The 24000-nt window shown below is 43.3% G+C and overlaps 1 protein-coding gene across 1 annotated transcript; it reads left to right on the forward strand.

The window, feature by feature from the left end:
• Nucleotides 1–3494: 3494 nt before the first annotated feature.
• Nucleotides 3495–22686, forward strand: LOC142748352 (hepatic lectin-like). Its single transcript, XM_075855438.1, has 7 exons — nucleotides 3495–3573; nucleotides 10552–10662; nucleotides 16022–16081; nucleotides 17934–17981; nucleotides 20039–20181; nucleotides 21107–21228; nucleotides 21925–22686. The coding sequence occupies exons 1-7, from the start codon at nucleotides 3510–3512 to the stop codon at nucleotides 22055–22057; spliced, it is 681 nt and encodes a 226-aa protein (XP_075711553.1). The 5' UTR covers nucleotides 3495–3509; the 3' UTR covers nucleotides 22058–22686.
• Nucleotides 22687–24000: the final 1314 nt, after the last annotated feature.

Below are 24000 nucleotides of genomic sequence, written 5' to 3' on the forward strand. Positions count from 1 at the left end.
CTGCTCTGTCCTTATACCCCTAACTCTTTTGAACCCGGCCTAGTGAGAACTCTTTTTCCATTGCTTAAACCCCTATTGTCCCTAAAACTAAAGCCCCCACAAATGCCATGGAGGCCAGTTTTTCTTCTCAGCGCCAATTCTTATCTATGTGCAATGGGAATGATCTGGTTCATCTTAAGATTTCCCAACAACCAGAGATGGTTATGACCACAGCACCCCATATCTCTATGCCACAAGCATCAACTCTCGATACTTGCTCTTCTATGAGCAACTGGAACAATCTGGTTAATCTTGAGATTTCCAACACGTCACAATATCTCTATGTGTCGTATAGAGCACTTCTGATCCCTACTCAGGATGTGACTGCCAGGGCCGGCGTCAGCACTTGGCAAACCCGGGCAAGTGCCGGGGCCTACTCCACTTGGGGGGGCCCACTCGGCCGCCGGGTGCTGACGCTGCCGTCATTAAAGCATCACTGTCCATATATGGACAGTGATGTAAGAAGGAGGGGAGTCCCAGGCAGAACGCTAGCGGCTCTGCTCCGGGACTAACTATCTGGGAAAGCCCCTGACATCGCTGTCCATATATGGACAGTGAATATGGACAGCGATGCTAGGACCAGAGCAGTGTCCCAGTCTGACCGCGCTGGTCCCACCTCCAACTGAGTCTGCATCCGCAGGACGCACATTCAGTAGGGCTGAGTGCTGGAGCCTCGCTCCAGCATTCACTGTGCCGTGATCAGGCAGGCTCTATGTAGTGACGTCATCGCGCCTGTTTGCACCGAGTCACTCACAGCACAGTGCAGAGGAGGAGAAGGATCCTCCACACGTCGTGGGAACGGGGGTAGGTAAGTAATTATGTTATTATTTTTCTATTAGGTACATATGGGGGCATTATACTAGGTATGGGAGGGGGGTCCTATTGTAGCTGCTGAGGAGGCATTATACTGTATGGGGGGCATTATACAGTATGGGTCAGCTGTGGGGGGCATTATACTGTATGTGGCAGCTATGGAGGACATTGTACTGTATGGGAGCATTATACGGTATGGGGCAGATATGGGGGGCATTATACTGTATGGTGCAGCTATGGGGGCATTATACTGTATGGTGCTACTATAGGGGGCATTATACTGTATGGTACAGCTATGAGGGGCATTATACTGTATGGTGCAGCTATGGGGGCATTATACTGTATGGTACAGCTATGGGGGGCATTATACTGTATGGTACAGCTATGGGGAGCATTATAATGTATGGTGCAGCTATAGGGGGCATTACACGATATGGGGCAACTATGGGGGGCATTATACTGTGTGGGGCAGCTACGGGGAGCATTATACTGTCGTGGTCAGCTATGGGGGCATTATACTGTGTAAGGGGCAGCTATGGGGGCATTATACTGTGTGGGGGGCAGCAATGGGGGGCATTATACTGTGTTGTGGATTTATACTGTGGGAGCAGCTATGGGGGGCGTTATACTGTGGTGGTCAGCTATGGAGGGCATTATACTTTGTGGGGGGCAGCATTATACTGTGTAAGGGGCAGCTATGAGGAGCATTATAATGTGAGGGTATTCATGGGGTCTGTCGGGCAAGGCAGCTGGGGATAGGCGTGTGCATGGGTCTGGTGGTGTTGGGGAGGGGTAGGGGGGCCTAAGCTGAATTCTTGCACTGGGGCCCATGATCCTTTAGCTACGGCACTCCCAGGCAGAGTGCTAGTAGTGCTATGCCCGGGACTATGGATCTGGGGTTGCCCCTGACAACACTGTCCGTATATAGACAGTGACGTCAGGAACTTTGTGGTACTACCTGGGAGGAGGGGGCTGTGTGGTACTACCTGGGAGGGGGGCTGTGTGACACTATCTTCTATATGGGGGCATAAACAGGGCCTAACGTCTATATGGGGGCACAAAGTGACAATTTTTTATGGCATTTTACTGCTGTTGTGAGATCCCCTGCAAAGGGGCCCACTAAGTCTGTGTCACCCAAGGGCCCACATAAACCTGGAGCCGGCCCTACTGACTGGCGCACTAGAGTACCTGAGGATCCTCTGGTGAGTCCAAAGTCTGACACAATTTTGGGCCCTAATATACCTGGGTTCTAAAGGTCTAGTCGAAGTCACCCCATTTGGAACTGACTTTGTGATCAATCACAAGGTCTAATTCTTATGTTGATGGAAAATGACTTGTTAGACCTTATTGAAGATATGTCCTGTGTGTGCAATGATAACAACAAAGATTATGATGCAAAAATCTAAACATCCATGTTATGTAGGCGAGTGCTGGGTGTTCCCAAAAATATTTTCTATGCTCTGAAAACATGTGACCATCTACCCACACACAGTGGAGGCAACCATTTTGTGGTCAGGGCCAGTACCAAAGGACTTCTATAGGAGAGAGAGATTTTAATGTGTGTGGTCATTGACCCTGACCCGGGACCCCACCCGATGATGACGCAGTAATGGAGGTAGACATAGTACATTAAAAAGCTTTACTTTGGATGGGCCACAAAGTGTAATGGTTACAGGCAGTAGTATTTAGCGTAGCAATTACAGGGTTGGAACACAGTTTTGCGGTTACAGTATCTTAAAGTGCACAAACACGCTTGGCGATCACAGCCTCTCGGAGGTCCTTAGCTTAGCAGTTACAACAGCCTCTGAGAGGCACTTAGCTTGGCAGTACAACTTTGATGGGCACTTGTCTTGGCATTCTCTTTTGATCACTTTTCCAGGCGGTGGTGACTAGGCCTTTACCTGGCCAAAGTACAGGATTATGCTGGAAGTGGTCCATAACTAATTGCAGGATCCATACTCACATGGCCTCTGAGAGAGCGCACTCTTCCCAACAGACCCAAGATTCACAGCAGTCCAGAACTGCTCAGCAGGACACACGGGGCTGCCTGTGCAGCGACGAATGCTGGCACGACCCAATCCACTCAGACTCGCTCTGGTTCTCTGCTCGTCGCCAGTCCCGTGTGCTTTGAACAGTTGCACCTGACAGACTTTCCAAATAAACGCCACTCTGACTTTCTGACGACTCACAGACACTTCTTATTATGAGGCGCGCTGAAGTGCTTTCTTGCTCCACCCTTGTACGGAACCCGTGTGGCACACTGATAATGCGTCCGCACACCTGACCACAGACTTAGCCAGCCATCTCTGCCCACCTAAAACAACACAAACATTACAACGTATTAAAGGCACAACACCTGCAACAGAAAACACGTTAGAACATGGTATAACACAACCGTCCAATTGCTTAATTGAGGCTGGTTCAATGGCATTTCTTGTACGTGGTGCGTATTACAGTCAAAGTTCACTTATGCGGAGCACCTCCTAACAATTCTACAAAAACAAGTATGATACAGTTACTGGACATTTCACGAGTTCACTTCAACCATTGGCTGCAGATATGGGACAAACATGTTTTTTATCCCAAGCATTTCCTCCCTGATTCAGCAAATCTAAGCAAAAAAACATTAGATTATAGTCATCATTGCTTCCCTGAATATGGACTCAGGCAGCAGCATCGAACATGAGAGAATTGATGAGGATGATGATGAGACCCATTCAGGTAACATTCATTTAAACTCTATTTTTTATTATTTTATACATTTAAATGGTTTATATTATTGCTTTTTTATGTTGAGTGACTGACAACTGTAAGTAAGCAGCAATCGATAAAAGGTAGACTACAAATACTGTAGCAGATAATTGTAAAAATATTTAAAGAACCCATCTTTATTTTACTGTCTTTGAAAACTCCAATGCCATATTTTAGGCTTCGTTCACATCTCCGTTGGGGATACATACGTGGGTTCCGTCAGACCTTTCTGTCAGGGGAACCCTCGAATGAAAACAAAACGGAAATAATAGCTTTCCGTTAGCATTACCATTGATTTCCGTTGCTAATGGTTTCCGTTTGTCTACGTTACATAAGGTTACTGTTTTTTTTACGGAATCAATAAAGTCTTAACCTGTACTACACGTCCTGTGCTGTACTCTACCTGTACTACATGTACAATACTGCTCTCTACCTGTACTACATGTACTGTACTTCACTCTACCTGTACTACATGTACTGTACTGCTCTCTACCTATATTACATGTTCTATACTGCTCTCTACCTGTACTACATGTCCTGTACTGCTCTCTACCTCTACTACATGTACTATACTGCTCTCTACCTGTACTACATGTACTGTGCTGCCCTCTACCTGTACTACATGTACTATACTGCTCTCTACCTGTACTACATGTCCTGTACTGCTCTCTACCTCTACTACATGTACTATACTGCTCTCTACCTGTACTACATGTACTGTGCTGCCCTATACCTGTACTACATGTACTGTACCGCTCTCTACCTGTACTACATGTCCTGTACTGCTCTCTACCTCTACTACATGTACTATACTGCTCTCTACCTGTACTACATGTACTGTGCTGCCCTCTACCTGTACTACATGTACTATACTGCTCTCTACCTGTACTACATGTACTGTGCTGCCCTCTACCTGTACTACATGTACTATACTGCTCTCTGCCTGTACTACGTGTACTGTACTGCTCTCTACCGCTACTACATGTACTATACTACTCTCTACCTATACTACGTGTACTGTACTGCTCTCTACCTGTACTACATGTCCTGTGCTGTACTCTACCTGTACTACATGTATAGTACTGCTCTCTACCTGTATTACATGTACTGTACTGCTCTCTACCTGTACTACATGTACTGTACTTCACTCTACCTGTACTACATGTACTGTACTGCTCTCTACCTGTATTACATGTCCTGTACTAATCTCTACCTCTACTACATGTACTATACTGCTCTCTACCTGTACTACATGTACTGTGCTGCCCTCTACCTGTACTACATGTACTGTACCGCTCTCTACCTGTACTACATGTACTGTGCTGCCCTCTACCTGTACTACATGTACTGTACCGCTCTCTACCTGTACTACATGTCCTGTCTTGCTCTCTACCTCTACTACATGTACTATACTGCTCTCTACCTGTACTACATGTACTGTGCTGCCCTCTACCTGTACTACATGTACTATACTGCTCTCTACCTGTACTACATGTACTGTGCTGCCCTCTACCTGTACTACATGTACTATACTGCTCTCTACCTGTACTACGTGTACTGTACTGCTCTCTACCTCTACTACATGTACTATACTGCTCTCTACCTGTACTACATGTACTGTGCTGCCCTATACCTGTACTACATGTACTGTACCGCTCTCTACCTGTACTACATGTCCTGTACTGCTCTCTACCTCTACTACATGTACTATACTGCTCTCTACCTGTACTACATGTACTGTGCTGCCCTCTACCTGTACTACATGTACTATACTGCTCTCTACCTGTACTACATGTACTGTGCTGCCCTCTACCTGTACTACATGTACTATACTGCTCTCTACCTGTACTACGTGTACTGTACTGCTCTCTACCGCTACTACATGTACTATACTACTCTCTACCTGTACTACGTGTACTGTACTGCTCTTTACCTGTACTACATGTCCTGTGCTGTACTCTACCTGTACTACATGTATAGTACTGCTCTCTACCTGTATTCCATGTACTGTACTGCTCTCTACCTGTACTACATGTACTATACTGCTCTCTACCTGTACTACGTGTACTGTACTGCTCTCTACCGCTACTACATGTACTATACTACTCTCTACCTGTACTACGTGTACTGTACTGCTCTTTACCTGTACTACATGTCCTGTGCTGTACTCTACCTGTACTACATGTATAGTACTGCTCTCTACCTGTATTCCATGTACTGTACTGCTCTCTACCTGTACTACATGTACTATACTGCTCTCTACCTGTACTACATGTACTGTGCTGCCCTCTACCTGTACTACATGTACTATACTGCTCTCTGCCTGTACTACGTGTACTGTACTGCTCTCTACCGCTACTACATGTACTATACTACTCTCTACCTATACTACGTGTACTGTACTGCTCTCTACCTGTACTACATGTCCTGTGCTGTACTCTACCTGTACTACATGTATAGTACTGCTCTCTACCTGTATTACATGTACTGTACTGCTCTCTACCTGTACTACATGTACTGTACTTCACTCTACCTGTACTACATGTACTGTACTGCTCTCTACCTGTATTACATGTCCTGTACTAATCTCTACCTCTACTACATGTACTATACTGCTCTCTACCTGTACTACATGTACTGTGCTGCCCTCTACCTGTACTACATGTACTGTACCGCTCTCTACCTGTACTACATGTACTGTGCTGCCCTCTACCTGTACTACATGTACTGTACCGCTCTCTACCTGTACTACATGTCCTGTCTTGCTCTCTACCTCTACTACATGTACTATACTGCTCTCTACCTGTACTACATGTACTGTGCTGCCCTCTACCTGTACTACATGTACTATACTGCTCTCTACCTGTACTACATGTACTGTGCTGCCCTCTACCTGTACTACATGTACTATACTGCTCTCTACCTGTACTACGTGTACTGTACTGCTCTCTACCTCTACTACATGTACTATACTGCTCTCTACCTGTACTACATGTACTGTGCTGCCCTATACCTGTACTACATGTACTGTACCGCTCTCTACCTGTACTACATGTCCTGTACTGCTCTCTACCTCTACTACATGTACTATACTGCTCTCTACCTGTACTACATGTACTGTGCTGCCCTCTACCTGTACTACATGTACTATACTGCTCTCTACCTGTACTACATGTACTGTGCTGCCCTCTACCTGTACTACATGTACTATACTGCTCTCTACCTGTACTACGTGTACTGTACTGCTCTCTACCGCTACTACATGTACTATACTACTCTCTACCTGTACTACGTGTACTGTACTGCTCTTTACCTGTACTACATGTCCTGTGCTGTACTCTACCTGTACTACATGTATAGTACTGCTCTCTACCTGTATTCCATGTACTGTACTGCTCTCTACCTGTACTACATGTACTGTACTTCACTCTACCTGTACTACATGTACTGTACTGCTCTCTACCTGTATTACATGTCCTGTACTAATCTCTACCTCTACTACATGTACTATACTGCTCTCTACCTGTACTATATGTACTGTGCTGCCCTCTACCTGTACTACATGTACTGTACCGCTCTCTACCTGTACTACATGTCCTGTCTTGCTCTCTACCTCTACTACATGTACTATACTGCTCTCTACCTGTACTACATGTACTGTGCTGCCCTCTACCTGTACTACATGTACTATACTGCTCTCTACCTGTACTACATGTACTGTGCTGCCCTCTACCTGTACTACATGTACTATACTGCTCTCTACCTGTACTACGTGTATTGTACTGCTCTCTACCTCTACTACATGTACTATACTGCTCTCTACCTGTACTACGTGTACTGTACTGCTCTCTACCTGTACTACATGTCCTATGCTGTACTCTACCTGTACTACATGTACTATACTGCTCTCTACCTGTACTACATGTACTGTACTTCACTCTACCTGTACTACATGTACTGTACTGCCCTCTACCTGTATTACATGTACCATACTGCTCTCTACCTGTACTACATGTCCTGTACTGCTCTCTACCTCTACTACATGTACTATACTGCTCTCTACCTGTACTACATGTACTGTGCTGCCCTCTACTTGTCTACCTGTACTACATGTACTGTACCGCTCTCTACCTGTACTACATGTACTATACTGCTCTCTACCTGTACTACATGTCATGTGCTGCCCTCTACCTGTACTACATGTACTATACTGCTCTCTACCTTGTCTACATGTACTGTGCTGCCCTCTACCTGTACTACATGTACTATACTGCTCTCTACCTGTACTACGTGTACTGTACTGCTCTCTACCTCTACTACATGTACTATACTGCTCTCTACCTGTAATACGTGTACTGTACTGCTCTCTACCTGTACTACATGTCCTGTGCTGTACTCTACCTGTACTACATGTACTGTACTTCACTCTACCTGTACTACATGTACTGTACTGCTCTCTACCTGTATTACATGTCCTGTACTAATCTCTACCTCTACTACATGTACTATACTGCTCTCTACCTGTACTATATGTACTGTGCTGCCCTCTACCTGTACTACATGTACTGTACCGCTCTCTACCTGTACTACATGTCCTGTCTTGCTCTCTACCTCTACTACATGTACTATACTGCTCTCTACCTGTACTACATGTACTGTGCTGCCCTCTACCTGTACTACATGTACTATACTGCTCTCTACCTGTACTACATGTACTGTGCTGCCCTCTACCTGTACTACATGTACTATACTGCTCTCTACCTGTACTACGTGTACTGTACTGCTCTCTACCTCTACTACATGTACTATACTGCTCTCTACCTGTACTACGTGTACTGTACTGCTCTCTACCTGTACTACATGTCCTATGCTGTACTCTACCTGTACTACATGTACTATACTGCTCTCTACCTGTACTACATGTACTGTACTTCACTCTACCTGTACTACATGTACTGTACTGCCCTCTACCTGTATTACATGTACCATACTGCTCTCTACCTGTACTACATGTCCTGTACTGCTCTCTACCTCTACTACATGTACTATACTGCTCTCTACCTGTACTACATGTACTGTGCTGCCCTCTACTTGTCTACCTGTACTACATGTACTGTACCGCTCTCTACCTGTACTACATGTACTATACTGCTCTCTACCTGTACTACATGTCATGTGCTGCCCTCTACCTCTACTACATTTACTATACTGCTCTCTACCTGTACTATATGTACTGTGCTGCCCTCTACCTGTACTACATGTACTGTACCGCTCTCTACCTGTACTACATGTCCTGTCTTGCTCTCTACCTCTACTACATGTACTATACTGCTCTCTACCTGTACTACATGTACTGTGCTGCCCTCTACCTGTACTACATGTACTATACTGCTCTCTACCTGTACTACATGTACTGTGCTGCCCTCTACCTGTACTACATGTACTATACTGCTCTCTACCTGTACTACGTGTACTGTACTGCTCTCTACCTCTACTACATGTACTATACTGCTCTCTACCTGTACTACGTGTACTGTACTGCTCTCTACCTGTACTACATGTCCTATGCTGTACTCTACCTGTACTACATGTACTATACTGCTCTCTACCTGTACTACATGTACTGTACTTCACTCTACCTGTACTACATGTACTGTACTGCCCTCTACCTGTATTACATGTACCATACTGCTCTCTACCTGTACTACATGTCCTGTACTGCTCTCTACCTCTACTACATGTACTATACTGCTCTCTACCTGTACTACATGTACTGTGCTGCCCTCTACCTGTACTACATGTACTATACTGCTCTCTACCTGTACTACATGTACTGTGCTGCCCTCTACCTGTACTACATGTACTATACTGCTCTCTACCTGTACTACGTGTACTGTACTGCTCTCTACCTCTACTACATGTACTATACTGCTCTCTACCTGTACTACGTGTACTGTACTGCTCTCTACCTGTACTACATGTCATGTGCTGCCCTCTACCTGTACTACATGTACTATACTGCTCTCTACCTTGTCTACATGTACTGTGCTGCCCTCTACCTGTACTACATGTACTATACTGCTCTCTACCTGTACTACGTGTACTGTACTGCTCTCTACCTCTACTACATGTACTATACTGCTCTCTACCTGTAATACGTGTACTGTACTGCTCTCTACCTGTACTACATGTCCTGTGCTGTACTCTACCTGTACTACATGTACTGTACTGCTCTCTACCTGTACTACATGTACTGTACTGCTCTCTACCTGTACTACATGTCCTGTACTGCTCTCTACCTCTACTACATGTACTTTACTGCAAAACACCTGACCTACATTTACTGTAATACATTCTACCTGTACTACATGTACTGTGCTGCACTCTACCTGTACTACATGTACTGTACTGCTATCTACCTGTACTACATGTACAGTATGGCACTTTACTTGTACAATATGTACTGCACAGCTTCTACCTATGTCAGGACAATATACTTATTTTGGACATTATGTGAGGGTTTCTTCATTTATTCACAATGTGTACTGTATAGAACCCTGAAGAAGGTCCTGTCCTTAACATACAACGTGGTTCCACATCTTCCAGTAGATCTTCTTGCCTATTTTATGTAAGGACTTGCTTTATATGTATTATTTATCTGCTATTTTTTCTTTGAAGTTAATTTTTGGACATTTTGGGTTGATATGTTTCGGGGCTTTAGAACCACTTACTAGTTTTTCATATTATATGGTCTCAAGTTACAATATTTTCAAGTTACACTGGTGATCCTGGAAATAATTAATATTGTAACTTGACTTCAAGTCACTCACAGCGTAAGTAAATTTATGGATGTACTGAAATTTCCTGGAAAGTTGACCTGGCTATAAATTTAGGTCACAATATACCAGCCTGGTAAATTCATTACACGATTTTGTCTTCCCATTACAGGAAAAAGGTGGTTTTATTCTTACACACAAAAAACTGAATGGATTTCCTATGGTCTTCTGGTCCTATTGTATGTTCTCATCTTGGCACTCTTTATTATTACATTTTCTGCAGGTAATATTATTTAGCTTATTCCTAATGAAAATTGTGATCAAATAAATTGTGTCACAGTGTCAAGGAACAGTGTCATCGCAAATAATTTTTTTATATGTTAAAGATGTTAGTGCTGTAATAAAAACGTTTATATTCATTTGTGTGTTTGTGTTTTACTGTTTCTTATTTTTACACTTTTTCTTCCCTATGGGGGCTGCCATTTTTTGTTCCATTTCTGTGTGTGTCGATTAACGACACACACAGACATGGAATACGGCAGCCACAGTCCCATAGGGACTGCGAACGGCTCCCGTCCCATTGACTGCCGTGTACGGCGTCTGTGTGGGAACTGCGCATGCGCCGCTCCCACACAGTCCTATTCGAAATTGGCGCCGTCCGGCGCCATTTTCCTGTGGACCGGAAGTCGCGGCCAGACAGTAATATTACTACTTCCGGTCGCGGCTTCCGGACTTGTGCACATGGAACAGCGGCAGCAAACGGAGCGGACGGGCCGGAGGGAGCCGCGGCGGCAGGAGCAGGTAAGAGATTTCAATGTATGTTAGTGTTTGTGTGTGTTTACTACTGTATGTAAACCTACTACACTGTGGGTTACCTCAAAAAATGGCGACACACAGTGTAGGAGGTTAAACCTTTCAAACCCCTCGTTTATCCCGGCACTAGCCAGGATAAAGGAGGGGTGGATGCTGAGAGCTCACTAGAGCGAGGGCTTTTAACCCAATGTTGCAATGCTGCAAATTGGGAACAGCCCCATCTAGTGGCCAAAAATGGGTAGTATTATAAATTAGAAATAATTTATAATATTTCCTGGCTCGTGGCAAAAAAAAAAAAAAAATTTGAACAATGTTTAATCACCCACACACTAAATGTTTAAATTTTAAAAAAAAAAACATGTTTTTCTGGCAACACATTCCCTTTAAGGCTTTGACAACATCGCTACATGAAGTCAGATGAGAATTGTGGTAAAATCCTGGTCACAATTTTACTTCAATTGTTTTCTATGGGAAAGAAAGTTACAAGTGACCTGGTGACTATAGCAAAAGTTTGACCATCTTTAGAAATGTTGTGATAGTTACAGGGTTCTTTATGACAGTGGATAAAGAGTAATTTTATAAATGCTTTGCTTTATTTTTCGCCTACTGATTCCAACTTCAATGATAATTTATTTTCCGTTTACATCCACAGTAAAGGCCCTTTTGCACCAGCCGAGCATCGGCCGGTGCAGCGAACGCCGATCAACGAGACATCGTTGATCGGCGCTCGTTTGCTCTTGTGACATGGAGCTATGGATTTGGACGAGTGGTTGTTACTCCGATCTCTCGTCCCCATACATTATTATCATGTTGGCAGCGCGTCTCCCTGTTTACACAGGGAGATGTGCTGCCGACAACGATAATATTTTACTTTTTTAAAACTATATGATCAGCAGATGATTGAACGTTTGCTCGTTCATCAGCTGATCGCTGCCCTGTTTACACAGGGCAATTATCGTCAATGAGCGTTTTGTGAACGGTCGTCTGCCCGATAATCGGCCAGTGTAAAACCCCCTTAACTCGGATGGTTATCTGTTACCAGAGAGCAGTGCATTGTGGAAACTCATGACAAATACACAGAGTTTATTAGGTCACATGACTGTAAAGTGTAGATTAGCTATAGTCTTTGCTTGAGGGCAACCGGCAGAATTTTGAAAGGAGCCATAGATATACATGGAGGAAAAAGACAGGTTGGTAAGAAAAAATCAGTATAAATAAAGCAACGTAGTTACTCATTAATTTGTGAAGATTTAAACGAAGAAATTGTTAATAGTGGAGCCACCCTTTAATGTGGCTACTGAGCCGTGAGTGTGAAGTAAACTTTGCAAAAATCTATTAAAAAACCATAGCCTTAAAGGGAACCTGTCACCAGAGTTTCACCTATTAAATCAGCAATACCTGGTGGAAGTGGGTGAAAAATAATTTTTATGTAACCAATGATTATCTTCTAAGTAGGCTCTGTACCTTTAGTATTTTGTTTTTTAGTGTCCCCGCGCCATGTGCTAATGAGCATAAAAGAGTCATATCTTCATTCCTCAAGCCTTTCCGAGTTAAACCCCCAGCACACATGTAATCCCGCACTTGCGCATCGATGTCCTGTTCTGGTGCGTGCGAACAACGGGACACCATATTTGAGCATTCAACTAGATTTGAGGCCTGGACAAAGCAGGGAAGGGTGTTGGACCATATATGCACAGTTGCCAACATTTTAATTGTTTTTTCCAGGGACACTTAGGGTGTGGCGTATTTGGTGGGTGTGTCTTATGGAGGTGTGGCTTATCCGGTGGGTGGGGTATTGCTCTCCAGAATTTCTGCATACAAATAAACAAACAAAAATTTCTGCATTAGTTTGGCTGACAACTACTATGGTGGCCGGTATCTCTGTCTGGTTATCTGGTTATTTAGGGCATGACCACACGTGGCGGATTTCCTCCGCAACTGTCCGCATCAATGCCGCACAGAATCTGCGTTGCAGATTCTGCTGCGGATCTGCACAAAATGTGCAGAAAATTGATGCGGACTGGCCGCTGCGGACTGCAGGAAAAGTGCTTCCCTTCTCCCTATTCAGTGCAGGATAGAGAGAAGGGACAGCACTTTCCCTAGTGAAAGTCAAAGAAATTCATACTTACCGCCCGTTGTCTTGGTGACGCGTCCCTCTTTCAGCATCCAGCCCGACCTCCCTGGATGACGCTCCAGTCCATGTGACCGCTGCAGCCTGTGCTTGGCCTGTGATTGGCTGCAGCCGTCACTTAGACTGAAACGTCATCCTGGGAGGCCGGACTGGAGACAGACGCAGGGAGTTCTCGGTAAGTATGAACTTATATTTTTTTTTACAGATACATGTATATTGAGATCGGTAGTCACTGTCCCGGGTGCAGAAACAGTTACTGCCGATCGCGTAACTCTTTCAGCACCCTGGACAGTGACTATTTACAGACGTCTCCTAGCAACGCTCCCGTCATTACGGGAGCCCCATTGACTTCCTCAGTCTGGCTGTAGACCTAGAAATACATAGGTCCAGCCAGAATGAAGAAATGTCATGGTAGTAAAAACAATACGCTCCGCAGCACACATAAGATCTGCGGACTTCATTGCGGTATTTTGACTCTCCATTGAAGTCAATGGAGAAATTCCGCCATGAGTCCGCAAACAGTCCGCCACTGCTCCGCAACAGACAGAGCATGCTGCGGACACCAAATTTCGCTCCGCAGCCTATGCTCCGCAGCGGAATTTTACGCCTCGTCTAAACGAACACTGCTAAATTAAAGTGTAAGTCAATGGACAAACGGCTCCGCTGCGGATTAACGCTGCGGAGTGTCCGCAGCGGAATTTCAGTGAAATTCCGCCACGTGTGAACCCGCCCTTACAGACAGGTGATGTCTCACTTTATCACTAGGGTTAGGCGATATGTGCTGACCACTACTGGTAGCTTAAAAACCAGCATAGATAGTGCCACACCCAGTACCCCTTGTAGATGGTGCTCCACACAGCCGCCCTGTAGATGGTGCCACACACACCTCCCTGTTGATAGAGCCACTGTGGCTCCATATTTGAGGGGAATCACCAGCCAGAGCATTGCCTTCGCTCTGGTCGGGGATTCCGCTGCAGGAGTTGCCCCTGACATCACTACCCATATATGGACAGTGAAGTCAGGGGCTCCGCCTATGAGCGGAATCCCCGGCCAGGGCATTGGCAGCGCTTTGGCCGGGGATTCCGGCGCTCAAGGAGGAGTGAATGGCAGAGAAGGAAGCTGATAGTTTTCTGCTCTGCCATAGTATTCAATTGTATATGCGTCCCAGGACAGTACTTTTCGGGACTGTGTCTGTAAATTCGGGATAGTCTTGGCAAATTTGCGACTGTTGGCAAGTATGTACATGACCGGCGCAAGTCTTAGACGAGATTTCGTCATTCTGGGCGGGCCAGTTTTCGGCGGTGGGCATAAGAAGAGGAACAAATTAAACTGCCAGATTATTACCATAAAAGGCACAAAATGTTTGCAGACCGTTATTTATGGTCGGAGGAGGACTTTAGGAGAGAGGATAATGGCAATGAACTTTTGACAGCAACAGCCAGCGAGGGGTGAGCAGAGTTCAATGGGTGAAATGCTGTTGACAAGTTCCCTTTTGGAGCCTTTTAGAAGGGGTGATTATCGTGTAAAAAAATCTTAATATTGAGTAAAGGTTTACAATCATTGGCATGTGTAAACATGTGCAGTGATTGCACAATCAGAGAAAGAATTGCTAATTTGTCATTAATTGAATCTTTTATGATGACATTAACATAAATTAACGTTTGGTTGACGTACATGTAAGCAGGCATCAGCTAGTCATTAGCTTACAAAATATTAGATGTAGAATTGTTGGCCGGAAAACCAAGCGATCTCAAATGCAATACAATTATTGAAAAAACATACGATTAGTGTTACATATAAATTCCTGTCTTTCCGACATTAATCGGCACTTGTTTTTACAAACTTATCCTCACGTGTAAAAATACTCTCAGACATCAAGCACACGGTAGTCCATGTGCAGCATGTATAATGTATGTCTCTACCAATGACGTAAATAGAACAGAGTGGGCCCTATAGCAAAGACAAAATATGGTGTTATGTTTTACCAGCCAGGACAGAAGGACCTGGTGTTTGCTTCCCATGCAACCATACCAATTCTATTACTTTTAAGGCGGCCCTACATCTGAGATAGCTGCGTGCCGAACGCTCGTTTGGCCAACTGTTATTTCTCCCGACTACCCAATATACATGTACGCTTTTCTTCTCAATGGGGAGAAGAGACTAAGCCACTGGTGGTAGCTTATCTTCTGTGAAAACAAGGGATTGGGCATGTTAAAATCAAACATGGATTCGGGTCGGGACAGCTACATAAACATTAGATGGTCAGTGGGTTCGGCCGACTTGCATCTAATGTGTGTGGGCATCTTTAGGCCATTTCCCACCCCCTTGTTCTCTAATATTTCAGTTGTTCTGGATTGGAGACACCCATTTTTTGCCACCCAGTAGCAAAGGGGATGGGACCAATCAGGGATGGGCCTTTTCTCTTCAAGCTTCCCATACAGTTGCATGGTATGGTAGGTGTGCTCTTGGTCCATACAATTGCATAGGAGTCCCTACTGCTCCGTACTATAGATTAACTAATGATTTACCCGGATCTACATCAAGTATCTTTGAGGTGAGAATAGGAGTTGTGGTTCCCTAAGATTGGACATTTAAGACGTTCCCTATGGTAATAAAGTTGTGAATCCCTACCTTAAAAAAACTGGTGTGTGCATACTCTACCTTAACCTTGTACTGAATTACTCTTTGATTCTTGCAGCCAATGTTCCCAGTAATCAATTGGTCACTTTAAAAGAGATGAATGACTTCAGGGAAAAAGGTAAGGTGATATGATTATGACTATGATTGTTATTATATAGCATGTACTATAAAGGTACATTACTGCTGTTTTTTTATGTGGTAGTGAAGCCTTTGTCCCCTCCTTAGACACATGGGTCGGGATTTAACTGCAATTTCTGTATAATCTATAGCTACACCGCACCTGGGGACTTATTAAGTAATGTTTAAAGAGACTCTGTCACCACATTATAAGTGCTCCATCTTCTACATAATGTGATGGGCGCTGTAATGTAGATAACGGTGGTTTTTATTTAGAAATACAATCAATTTTGACCAAGTTATGACCTATTTTAGATTTATGCTAATTACTTTCTTAATGCCCAACTGGGCGTTTTTTAGCTTTTGACCAAGTGAGCGTTGTAAAGAAGTGTATGACACTGACCAATCAGCGTCATACACTTCTCTCCATTCAGGTACTAAGCATATGTGCTGTCACTTACTCACACATTAACGTTAAGCGTGATCTCGCGAGCGCACGTTGTCATTTACAGCGTGATCTCGCGAGATCACGCATGCTGTCATTAAGTCCCACACAAACGTTACCGAAGTGTCGGGATTGTGAATAGACATCGCGTCCTGGCTGGAAGCGATGTCTATTCACTCTCAAGACACTTCAGTAACGTTAATGTGTGAGTAAGTGACAGCACATCGTGAACAATGCAAGATCAGTATGTGCTAAGTACATGAATGGAGAGAAGTGTATGACGCTGATTGGTCACTGATTGGTCAGCGTCATACACTTGTCTTTACAACGCCCACTTGGTTAAAAGCTAAAAAACGCTCCGGTTGGGCATTAAGAAAGTCATTAGCAGAAATCTAAAATAGTTCATAACTCTGTCAAAATTGATAATTTTTCTAAATAAAAAACACTGCTGTAATCTACATTACAGCGCCGATCACATTATGTAGAAGATAGGCCACTTATAATGTGGTGACAGAGCCTCTTTAAGTGAATCTGTCAACTGAATATGCTATCCTATGTAAAGGACGCTTATTACAGCTACAGGTCCGTGCTAGTAGTCAAAGCGGCACAACATTTGGCGAACATTCCGCTGTATTCATGAGGGAAGTGCTCCCCCGTCTTTCTCTGCCCTTCAGGACGGTGATTGACAGGCTACTGTGTATACGTTCATATACACCTGACGGTCACCGGGGAGAGGTGGGGGGAGCGCTCCCCTCATGAATACTGCGGACTCATAACTAAGAGTTATTCTATTTTCTCAGCACTCCTGTTAGCCAAACAGCGCACTATAGACAGATCTGCTTAAGGGTATGTGCACACGATAGCAGGCATTTACGTGTGAAAAGACAGACTGTTTTCAAGAGAAAACAGCTGCCTCGTTTCACACGTAATTGCTCCTCCTCGCATTTTGCGAGGCTTCTCTGACAGGCGTAAATTTAGAGCTGCTCTTCATTGAGTTCAATGAAGAACGGCTCAAATTACGTCTGAAAGAAGTGTCCTGCATATAATGTATATAAGTGTCCTGCATATAATGTATATAAGTGTCCTGCATATAATGTATATAAGTGTCCTGCATATAATGTATATAAGTGTCCTGCATATAATGTATATAAGTGTCCTGCATATAATGTATATAAGTGTCCTGCACTTCTTTTGACGAGGCTGTATTTTACACAGTACGTCGGCAAACCCATTCAAATGAATGGGCAGATGTTTGCCGACGTATTGTAGCCGTATTTTCAGACGTAAAACGAGGCATAATACGCCTCGTTTACGCCTGAAAATAGGTCGTGTGAACCCAGCCTAAGACACTACAAGGCACTCTTTATGTCACATATTATTTGATGCATATTTTTTTTATTCACTGCAGTTAATAACCTTTCTTCATCTATGGACCAGCTACATACATCAGTAAAGAGTAAGTCAACAAGCGAAATTACATCAGGGGACATTTTTAATTTGAAATTTATAAATACCAATTTCTGGGTCAAAAAAGCAGTGTCACAAAAGGTACTGAATCGGAGATCCAGTAAGTTGGGAGAATTTAAGGCATTGCTCACTGGGAAAAATATACAAAATAGCTCCACTCCAGAAGCAAAAAAATGTCTCTCCAGTGCCACCTATAGGATTCTACCCTGTAAGACAATCCAATCCACATGACTCTGGTTGTTAGCCAAACCTGAGACACCCTACTCTGTACTGATGTGGAACAAAAACTCAGAAACAAGGATGTCTACAGATGGATGTCCTTGGTTTGGCTGATAACTCGAATCGTGTTTCAAGACTCTTTTCAACTTCTGGAAGTTAACAATGAATGCACCCATTGAACTTTAGCAAGCAGAGATCTTGAAATCGTTGAGGAATCATAAAGTATGCAGAACTTTTTATTAAACAATGAAAACGCTTTATTTGTAGAAACTGGAATACCATCTATGAGGAACCGCACTGATTATCACTAGTTAGGCTTTCAAGGAGGTACACACTTTGATCCTAAAACACTCTTTAAAGAGTGTCTGTCACAAAGATTACCTGTTGATCCTCAGATATTGTGTCCCGATTCCTATGATCCAAATATTAAGATGACATGTTTCTAGTACAGACATTTTTGCATAACTCCCAACATTTGAATGCCATGGACAGTTTTAAGTCTCATCTTTGCATATTTGCAAAAGCCTTACACATTTGGGACGGTTTGGAGGTATGCTTTTGCATAACATAATCCCCGTTCACATTAAGTTTATGCGTTCCGTCGGAGGTATACTCCAAGAAGACCCCCCGATGCATATCTCCGATGAAAGCCCCAAATGTATCCCACTGTATAGCATACAGTGGGATTCTTCGCCCGGGGAGCGGTCCTGGGAGTACTCCTGAAGTCACAGTCCATATATGATGTCAGGAGCAGTGCGGAAGTCCCCGGGCAGAGCGCTAGCTGATGCTCTGCTTGGGGATTCAAGCGATAGGTAACTCCTGACTTTACTTTCCATATATGGACAGTGAGGTCAGTAGCTTTTTCAGGGTCGGAGTCCCGTGGCAGAGCATCTACTAGAGCTCTGCCCAGGGACTTCTGTGCTGTGGAAGCTCTTGACATCACTGTCCATATATGGACAGTGAAGTCAGGAGCTTCCTTAGCTCTGTAGTCCCCGAGCAGAGCATCAGCTATAGCTCTGCCATGGAACTCCAGCACTCCTCTTGACATCACTGTCCAGGAACAAGGAAGTCAGGAGTGCTGGAGTCCACGGGCAGAGCGCTTGTTGATGCTCTGCTGGATACTCCAGTGATAGGAAACTCATGACGTTATTCCATCCTTCAAAAAAAAAAAAAGTATATTGACATATAGCAACCGACGGAGGCTAAAAGGACACTCTTTTGGTCTCCGTCAGGATAATGGAGCCCTATGAAAATGTTTATTGTGTACGTCGTGAGCTTTCCTGAAGTACAATATAGACGTAGGGCAATAGCGTGATGTGAATGGGGCCTTAGAAACACGCACCTAGTCACGCACCTGCAGGATATAGAAGAAACTAAATTAGTCCTTTACAAAATATTGCAAGGAGTCAGCCATTGAAATGTTTTACATCAAATGATCTAGATATATTCTCCAAGCAGGCATGGTGCTGATGGCAGATACCATAGTGTCTATATCCCATTCATTTAGACATTAATAAAGCATGTAGTTTGCCCTTATTATGTGTGGATTCGACTACCAATAAGCTTACCACAAGCTTATCCATTGTTATCAGCATTACCTGCTGCATTAAAATCAATGGGCTTTGTGTGTGATATATAGACATGCCACGTCCTTTAAAATAAGGTCTGGTTTTTAACGTGGCTCTCTATTCTGGCTAATGGAGTGGTACCATTAGATGCCCTAATAGGGTTGTCTCAGGCAGTGCCAGTGGTTGAACAAAATTCCACTAACCACAATGAGAACACAATATCCTCCGGCATGTCAATCTTATTTTATCTTTGTTTCAGAGAAGACTTGTGAGGCCGGATGGAAGCAATTTGATGACAGTTGCTACTCCCTTACTGTATTTAAAGCGGAGTGGTCTAAAATCAGGAATTCCTGTCTCAAAAAAGGGGCGGACCTAGCGGTAATCACCAGTAACCGGGAGCAGGTGAGATAATGGTACAAAATGGGAGTGCTCTGTAGAATTCTAAGGGTATGTTCACACAGGTCAGATTTGCTGAGAAAAACTTAGCAGAAAATCAGACCCAGAAACACCCATACTCACCTCCCCTAGCATTCCCATAGCAATGCCTCACTGCATGTGAAACCATAAAGGGTCGTCTTATCCATTGACAGAACTTACTGTATTCATTTTTACAGCTCGAACTGCATACAGTATACAGCCAGCATGCATTCATTTACACCACATTCATCCGTTCTGTCAGGACCTAAATTTGCATGTTTTTTTGTTATAGGTGAAGGATTGAATATGTGAATCTTTACTTATAGAGCTCACTTATGTCTGATTTCTAGAAGTTTTTCTTTCTGAGAAGTATGTTGAGTACCAAATAAAGTTTGTTTATGGAAGCCCCACTATTAATCGATATAAAAATAAACAATTGTGGGAGACAACAGAGAAGTAGGGGTCATTGAAAAAGTCTCTCCAGATACCCCTGCACCCACTTAAGAACTAGATATCTACAACTTCACTGTACAGTGAAAGGGATCAGCAGTCATTTTCCAAGCACAAATTGCTAGTGATGGGTCATAGGCCTGGTTTGTGATGTATGTTTAGCATGTACGCCAGGAAAGCTCTCGGCGTTTAGGCTAAACGTAACCATAGGGCTCCATTAGCCGAACAGAAGCCAAAAGAGTGTAATTTTTTTTTTTGAGGCATGGAATACCGTAGTAGACTATGTTATTCCAAACAAGGGGATCCTGTAAAAAGAGAACTCTGAAAACTCTTGCAACGGAAACTTGGACTTGAAGTTTTTACTGGTTTTACTAAATGGTGTGAATAGCATGGCTAGCCTTACATGCTTATTGTCTGGACCTGGTGTTTACTTTGTTCCTAGCTGCTCTCTCTTTTTTAGGTTTTCCTTACTTCTTATTCTGATGCTTCTTCAGCCAAACGTTATTGGATTGGACTCCACGATATGGATGATGAAGGCACCTGGATATGGGTCGATGGAACAGATTATCAAACATCTTACCAGTAAGTTTTCCATGGACATAGCAACTACTGATAAAGTTGAATAAGCCAATAAAGGGTTATTACCCAAGGGAACCGTATATTTTTCCAAATACATCAGTGATTTTTGTATTCTGCCATCTTATTTACAGGGAAATTCTACTCTGGAAGGAAAAAAAGAGTCCCTCAAATTTGCTATTATCTTGTAATTGCTAAAATATTTTTCATCTGGTATTCCGGATGGCTGTAACTGGTGAGGATCAAGAGTGTGACATTCAGGTGTTTGTCCAATTTCATCTCAATTGATATCTAAAATGAACATGGTCTGTAGGGTTTCTGAAATGTCAACAGGAATCTTCTGGTACGCTGCACTAATAGAATTTATGCACTTGGCAAATCGGGTGCACGTACCTTGTATGGCCTTATGGTGCCTTCATGGGGCATCATATTCTCCCCAACATGTATGTGTTGTACATAGACATAATTGGGCATCCATACAGGTGCATGGGGCTCAACTAAACCACCGTATGCCTCCGAGTTTATAAAGAGGCATAGAGAGATTTCTTCTGTAGGATTCCATATGTATCTGAATAAAAAATCATTGCACACTCAATTGGATAAATGTGTTAAAGATGTTTTCTCCGCTAGAGGCATTGCTACATAGGTGACCGGTATAAGTTTGCTCAGTAATAACTTAAAAAATGATCATCTTCTTTTCAGGCATTGGAAGAAAGGGGAGCCAAATAATTATGAAGAAAATGAAGATTGCGCCCACTTGTGGAGTTTTGGAGAGTGGAATGATGTTCCTTGTAATTATGAAAATGCTTATGGGATTTGTGAAAAGAAGCTCTGAGCTCAAATCTAAAACCCAACAGAGCTAGCTTTATAAATGAAGAAGAATTATGCATCCTCATACCTATGTCATTTATCCCTGAATGGTTTATGTCTTTAATGATTATATTTTACATGAAGTATGGCCTCACGCACACGCCCGTAAGGGTTTTTACTGTTCGCAAATACGGATCTGATTGCGGAAGTGCCCATGAACTTCTATGGCCGAGTCCGTGCCGCAATTGCGGACAAGAATAGGACAAGTTCTATATTTTGCGGATCATTTCTACAGCCCAGACACACATTCGTAAATATACGAAAAGGTGTCAGTGGCCTACACAATTGAATGTGTCCGCAATTTCCTCCGTAATTACAGATTCCATAATTACGGATGAAAACTGCGGTTGTGTGCATGGGGCTGTAAGGAGATCTTAAAGGGGCCCTATCCCATTCAATTTGTATTTGTCTTTAGTAAAAATCAAGAAACGGTTGTTTAAAATGATCTTGTCTTGACCTTTCCTTGTTTTTCTAAACGTTATACATAATTGTGACATCAAGCATGGTGCCATTTATATTTGTCAAAGCTATTCTGTTGATCTTTTAATGGAATGGGATGCTATTGCTAGAATAAATATAAAACTATCAAAAATGCAGGTATGTGTGCTCCTATGAACATTTTCGAACTCTAATCTGCAGCGCAGGGGCCACTCGTGGCCTGCAATGCCATTCTGTGCGGCCGTTAGCCATCCCTGTGGGTCATCGGTCACTAAGTGGCGTTGACCGTATCTATTGGCGATAATCACAATACACAGACGAGGACAAGGGTGCATAGTAATCCACATGTCAAAACAAGGTATATTTTTGAACAATAAATGTATTTGCCAAAACACGGCTTATTTTCGGCTGTTTTTTGGGCCGTAAACGACCGAAAAACATCTGAAAAATCAAAGGCAGAACGCCTCCAAACATCTGGCCGTTGATTTCAATGGGAAAAACGGCGTTCTGTTCCAACGGGCCGTTATTTTTACGCGGCCATTTTGAAAAACGGCCGCGTAAAAAAAGAACGCCCGCGGAAAAGAACTGCATGTCACTTCTTGAGCCGTTTTTGGAGCCGCTTTTCATTGACTCCATAGAAAAACAGCTTAAAGAACGGCCGTAAAAAAACGCAGCGAAAAACGCGAGTTGCTAAAAAAAAGTCTGAAAATCAGGAGCTGTTTTCGCTTGAAAACAGCTCTGTATTTTCAGATATTTTTGATTTTGTGTGTACACATACCCTAAGGGTGCGTTCACATATATCAGTTGAATTAGCATCAGTTTTTTGTCTCTCAAGTGATTACAACTGATGCAAAAACTGATGCAAATTGTATCAGTTGCCATCAGGCGTTTCATAATTTTTTACTACACAACCATCAGTTGTCATCAGTTTTTACCATCCGTTTTAAATATCAGTTTTTACAACAATGGTCCACCAAAAAGGAAGTCTAGGGTCTGAAAATGTGCCAATTTTATCGGAGTGGTACATAGTCTGTCATAGATTGGATACATGATAGATTAGATACATGTTGTGTACTTGTCATTTCACAAAACTTCTGACATGATACTGGCATGTCAGAAGTTTTTTTGTTGGGGTCCAGTAGCTGATACTCTCACCAATCACTAAAACAAAGGGGTAAAAACCTCTCTGATCAGCTTTGTTTCGTTATCATGAGAGAGGCAGCAGAGCTGTGTATGCAACCTGCAAAGGTGCCAAACACTAGCACTAACATCAGGGAGGAGCTAGGTTTTAGCGAGTTTACAGCTACCCAATCCCACCCACCTCCTACCCACCCCACACCACGTCGGGATTGCTGTTGTTTCTATTAAGACGACATGGTCTGGGTGTCATTTTTGACAGCCGTTTTGCATCTGTTCTGTGTCTGTGTTTCTGTTTTTGATGGCTTATTAAAATCAGTTTTTTTTACTGTC

Source organism: Rhinoderma darwinii, chromosome 3, assembly GCF_050947455.1.
Source record: "Rhinoderma darwinii isolate aRhiDar2 chromosome 3, aRhiDar2.hap1, whole genome shotgun sequence".
Classification (NCBI taxonomy): domain Eukaryota; kingdom Metazoa; phylum Chordata; class Amphibia; order Anura; family Rhinodermatidae; genus Rhinoderma; species Rhinoderma darwinii.

Coding starts and splice junctions, on each gene's coding strand:
- LOC142748352 (XM_075855438.1), top strand. CDS start 3,510: ATGGACTCAGGCAGCAGCATCGAACATGAGAGAATTGATGAGGATGAT. Junction 10,663..16,021: donor TATTATTACATTTTCTGCAG/GTAATATTATTT, acceptor TGATTCTTGCAG/CCAATGTTCCCAGTAATCAA. Junction 16,082..17,933: donor GAATGACTTCAGGGAAAAAG/GTAAGGTGATAT, acceptor TATTCACTGCAG/TTAATAACCTTTCTTCATCT.